This window comes from Cynara cardunculus (assembly GCF_001531365.2).
Source record: "Cynara cardunculus var. scolymus isolate 2C chromosome LG 15, CcrdV1, whole genome shotgun sequence".
Lineage (NCBI taxonomy): Eukaryota > Viridiplantae > Streptophyta > Magnoliopsida > Asterales > Asteraceae > Cynara > Cynara cardunculus.
The window spans coordinates 9,170,017-9,176,008 of record NC_037542.1 but is presented as its reverse complement, the minus strand read 5'-3'; the positions used below and the strand labels follow the sequence as shown (position 1 = coordinate 9,176,008).

The 5,992-nt window shown below is 26.1% G+C and overlaps 1 protein-coding gene across 1 annotated transcript; it reads left to right on the top strand.

Moving 5' to 3' along the window:
• The first annotated feature begins 1,442 nt into the window (after positions 1 to 1,442).
• LOC112528497 (probable xyloglucan endotransglucosylase/hydrolase protein 33) lies at positions 1,443 to 4,432 on the top strand. Its single transcript, XM_025139528.1, has 4 exons — positions 1,443 to 1,665; positions 1,953 to 2,053; positions 3,573 to 3,778; positions 4,021 to 4,432. Exons 1-4 carry the CDS (start codon positions 1,443 to 1,445, stop codon positions 4,430 to 4,432), a joined length of 942 nt encoding a protein of 313 aa, XP_024995296.1.
• The last annotated feature ends 1,560 nt before the right edge of the window (positions 4,433 to 5,992 follow it).

The following is a 5,992-nucleotide window of genomic DNA, read 5'->3' as shown; positions in this document are numbered from 1 at the left end:
ATTAAACCAAAAATATTATTTCGTTATTAAATTTAAATTAAATTATATTAAAACAATAAACTACATAAAAAATGAGAACTTTTAAATAGTTGATTTGATATTAACATTGATATATTTTTTTCAAATATTTATGATATCTTCAAATTTATATTTTATTCAAAAATAAAATCATTATTGTTTTCTTAAAAAAACACAAAATCGTAGTATAACATCGAGATATGTTTCGTTGCATTACACGAATACTCTTCTAGTATTATATAAAAATTTAAATTTCTCTAGAATTTTATGCATTAATATTCTCAAAAGTTTCTAAATGTTGCTCGACCTCAAATTCTAATATTTTTATAATGTTGCACTTTTCAATATATATTTTAAAATTATGTTCGTGTTTTAATTTTTTTTCCAAATATATTAAGTAAATATATAAATTAATAGACTTAATAGGAAAATTTTGAAAATTAATTAATATATATGAGTAAATTACACTTATGGTTAGCCACTTAACTTTTAACGGTCATTCTACTTTTTGAAAATCAAACAAAATGTGTCTTTGTGGTTGCATTTAACAAGTACTAGAAGGGTACTCGTGCAACACTGCAATGTATCGAGACACATCTTGATTTCAGCGTTTCGTTTTATTCTCTTTTTATGTCGATATAATTCGATTTTATGTGTTTTTGAGAAAACGATAATGTTTTTATTTTTGAATAAAATATAAATTTAAAAATATTATAAATTTTTAAAAAAATATATATCAATATCAATATTAAATTAATCTTTCTAAAAGTTTTTGTGTTTGGTGTAATATCCTTAATTCAATTTTTTTAATTATAATTTAATTTAAGTTTAATAATATAAGTTTATAAAGATAATAATTAAGTATCTGTTAGATGATTAATGATTATTCTAATTATATTTTAGATTTTTTATATTTAAAATTAGATGTTTATCTTGTATTTGATTATATTTATCTGCAGTTAGTTACAAGAATTCAAAGATAGAGCTTTAATAAGTTGTACTTGAACACAATCTACTTGTAATCATAAATTTTAAGTAATATGCATCAATAAATAGTACTTCATGCATAAAAAATAGTTTTTAAGAGTTCTTGTCAAATGCTTTATAATATAGTATAGATATATTAACTAAGAAACTATAATTATAACTTTTTACGATTAACACTTAATGTAAAAAAGCAAAATACATAAAAAAAATCAACAATAAAAATTGCGCTAAAAAAATTAATGAGGTCAAACATTATTTTTTTGGAGTCAAAAAATATATATAAATTTCATAATATAAAAAACAACTTTTTTGAAAACTTTATGGGGTCATTTGACCCCCAAATTAAACCATAAATACGGTTTACTCCCTATATAAACCCTTGCAAACCACACATTCATCATTGTCATCTTCTTGTAGGTGCTTTACTAACAATTTCCATGGCTTTTGTGCAACACAAATATTTTTTTATTTGTTTTATTATTTTTAACAGTTTACATTCTTTAGTTTTATCACAAAATGTACAACGGTTACCAGCTGTGGAAAGACTAACCGACCGCTTCCCTACTACGCTAATCACCCAAGGGATGGCTACGTTATATGGAGCATCAAATATTCGATTCAATGGATCTTATGTTGATATCCGTTTAGACAAAAGTGGTGGTAATTATACAGTACTAGAAAATAGTTTTTAATCCAAGTATTCTTTGTCATAAGTCACACACACACACACACACAGAGATAAATACACATATATATATATATATATATATATTGGTATTTATTCATCTTGAATGTCATGCATTTTTTCATCATTCATGATATTTATCGTAATTTATAAGTAGTTAATTCTTATGATCATTAAAATGTTTACGGTTCTGAAATAATCATGTGACATACATATAGTATTGTGTTCTTTCTTATTTATGTACGGTGTTTGTTGTGTTTAGGTTCTGGATTGTTTTCAAAAGACACCTACTACCATGGGTTCTTTAGTGTTTCGCTAAAGGTGCCCAAAGGGATTACATCTGGAGTAGTTCTAGCTTTCTATGTAAGTGTTGTTATTTTTAACCTGTAGTTGTGTTAGGGGGTGTTTGGGATTGCTTATCAAAGATTTTTTTTAACTTATTTCAGTCTGGTACAAGAGATAAGCTGTTTTTTAGTGTTTGAGTAAGGAAAAAAATTGTTTATACCAGTGTCAAACCGGTAATAAACAGTTTTTGATAAGTTAATCCTTCTTGATTTATGAAAAACTGCTTATTACCAGTTTACCATTTTAACCTTGTTTTATTAATGTTTGTTAATTATTAATCTTATTGATATAAATTTTTGTCAAAAATATTATTATAAATGATGAAAAATAAATTTTTACATGTTAAAAAATCAAATAAGTTAATAATCAAAAATATTATTGTATGGAAGACTGTCCTTTTTGGTCATTTTACATATATAAGCAAAATTTGCCAAAGACTAAAAAATAACTTATCAGCTTATTGCTTTTTGGTACCGCTATAAGCTAATCCAAACACTTTTTGCAAAACTCCGATTTAATACCACATAAGTTAATAAACACTTTTACAAAAACACATAAATTGTTTTAAATAAGTAATCCCAAACACCCCTTAGAAATAAATATATCTCATCTTCAATCATACCTTTATAATTTTTTTTTTAAATAAAGATGTAAAAAGTAACTTCTTTATATTATATTCTAACACTTTTTGAAGATTCTCACTTAATTATAATTTAATACATTTAATACCTACATAAACCTTATTTTTTTATATGTGTTAATTATATTAAATATTTTAATAATATAATTAATACTGTAATTTTTGAAATAGAAAAATTTTAAAGATAAAAGTAAGTTTTTTATATAGACTTTTAATTTTTTAGTTTAGAAAATCTATAAGAAATACACTCATATATATAGAAATATGTATGATGGGTTAGGTTCACGTGAGACCAAAGGTTTTTCATGAGACCCGTAAAACCAATTTATATTCATTGATCAAATTTATAAGCTAAAGATCTAATGGTCTAAAGTTGCGTGGTAACAATTTTGTGATTATTGAGAAGTCTCGTGTCAATTTTGTGATTATAAATGTTCAGATTATAAATTTCATCCAAGGGTTGAGAATTGATCTTATAAATCTCACGAAAAACCCTTGGTCTCATATGATCCAAAGTCAAAATGTATTATATATTCTTCAAAAAAATTTCTAATAAATAAAACTTGGACATGTCTTCTCTACCTACTTTATGCATTTTGAAGAAATGGTGGGGCAAAATTAAAACTTATCAAAGCCTCTACCTCTCATTCTCCATTTTTGGAGTAATTAATGTGTCATTTAATTTTTTTTGTTTTTTTCAACAAAATTTATTTTAGTATTATTTTAGGAAGAAAAACGTGTCATAATTATATTTGAAATTATGTTGGTATATTAAAAATTCTTAGATTTTAAGCTACTCTTATTATTTATTTTGGAGTGAATTTATTCATATTTCTTTTTTAAAATGAATTAATTATAATTGATTTTGTTGTTTCATGCATATATATAATGTGTCAGCTGTCGAATTCAGAAGTTTTTCAAAGTAACCATGATGAGCTCGACTTTGAATTGCTTGGACATGAGAGTAAAAGCCAATGGGTTCTGCAAACAAATATGTACGTAAATGGAAGTATCAGAGGACGAGAAGAAAGGATCCATCTCTGGTTTAACCCCGCTCACCATTTTCATCAATATTCCATTCTCTGGAACCGCCACCATATTGTGTAAGCCCTAACTTCACAAACACTAATCTGATTCTCATCAAACAAATTTCTATAAAGTTACTGTAATGTTTTTATATCATACATACTATTGTTTGCTTCTGTAAACTTAAGTTCTGTAAAACAGTTTATTAGGACATTTATATATTTTTGGTTTCCATGAACTCGATGTAATTTGTTGTATACTGTGTGTTAAGTTGTTTATGATGATCTAGTTAATCAATTTATAATTCATATTATTGCAGGTTTTTAGTAGACAACATACCTATAAGAGAGATACGTAACGCAGGATCCATGGCATATGCATACTCATTGAAGCCAATGACGCTTTATACAACCATATGGGATGGTTCGAATTGGGCAACAGATGGAGGAAAGTACCCTACAGACTATAAATATGCACCTTTTGTGGCGTCGTTGGGAGAACTAAAGATCGAAGGTTGTGTGGTATCGAGTACAAGCTTGCCGGTAGCTGCAGATGTTGTATGTTCAAATAATGCAACCATTTCAAACTTGGATCATGTGGAAGGAGCAGGGTATGCAACACTGTCAAAACAACAGACAACCGCTTTGAATTGGGTTAAGAGAAAACATTTGTTTTACTCGTATTGTAATGTCAATGAAAGAACGAAATATAGAGAGTGCTATGGTCACTAATTTATTGTAACTGAAAAAAGTTTACAAATCTATAAAATAATATTATATTGAGGATGAAGAACTCAGAGCATCCGAGTGGTAGAACCTTCAAGAATCCCATTTGTCATATTTTTCCTGCCAAATTACACAAATAGTAATTTTTATAAAAAGTAATACTAAATAATAAATAATGAAATAATTAAAAATTAAACTTATTAATATAAAAACTTGTATAAAAATTTACAAGAAAAGAAAAACGAAACGAAATTAAAAATTGTATTTTGTAATAATTAATCTATACTTTTTTGTATCAATTTTAGTTTATATGTTTTAAATATTTATTAAAACGTAAGAAAATAATTAATAAATAATAAAAATAATAACTAACTAAATAACAAAAAGAATGTATACAAGAACTCGGATTTTGGTTTAAGCACCTGAGTTCTAATAAGAACCTATAATTAGACAAAAATCTTTGTCTTATAGTTGAGATTCTTATAAAAACCTCAACAATAATCTTTAACAAGAACCTCTATTGTCGATGCTTTTGGAAAAAGGAGGGTCGTCCCAACAACAAATTGGCTCCTTACTTAATGTGTTTTTAGCTTTGGGTATTTTAGATCGATTTTTAGAGAAATTGGTGCGGAATATTTTCAGATTTTGGGGCTGTTGTGTTTCTCATCTATTTGACATGTTGGTTCCTTTAAGTCTTGTGTATGTCCTTTCGGAACATGCACATTTTAAGATGCAGTTTCCTTTGTTCTATCTGTTTAGCTTTTAGAGTACTCATATGTATGTTTCTTTTGGTTTTCAAAAGGGAGTTATAAGGTAAATTTCTGTTACATGGAGGCTATGGTCAATCTGATGATCATCAGGTCCGTTCTTGACATTTTATAGGCCTTGGATGAACGTAAAAAAACATGACCCACTGCAAGAAACAAGGCTTTTAGCAACAACTTTTGTCGTCACTAAAAATTCATTTATCATCAGAAAGAGTATATAACAACATGTCGTTGCCATAACTTGTGGTGGAAACATGTCATCGCTAAAAGACGCATCGTCCAAACTCACTTTTGTTGTAATGACCCTTAGTAAGTACAAAAAAAAAATCAATAAATGTTCTTCATTAGTATAAAATTGAATACAAGAAATACTAATAATTTAATGAGGAAATAAATCTTATTTATCTTTATTATAGATATACCAGAAGCGTACTCGTGCAATGTAGCGAGATACATCGTGATTTTAATATTTCATTTTAATTTTTATCTCAGTCGATGTTATAATATGGCTTTATGTGATTTTGAGAAAGCGATGATGTTTTTATTTTTGAATGAAATATATGTTTGAAGATATCATAAAAATTTGACAAAAATATATCGATATTAGTATCAAATTAACTATATGAAATTCCTCATTTTTGTGTAATTTTTTAATTCAATTTTTTTATAATTTAATTTATGTACAATAACGAAGTAATTTATTATTGATTTAATAATATAATTTTTTTATAAAGATAATAATTATTTATTTTGTTGGAACTCGATAATTATTCTAATTATATTTTAGATTTTTTATATT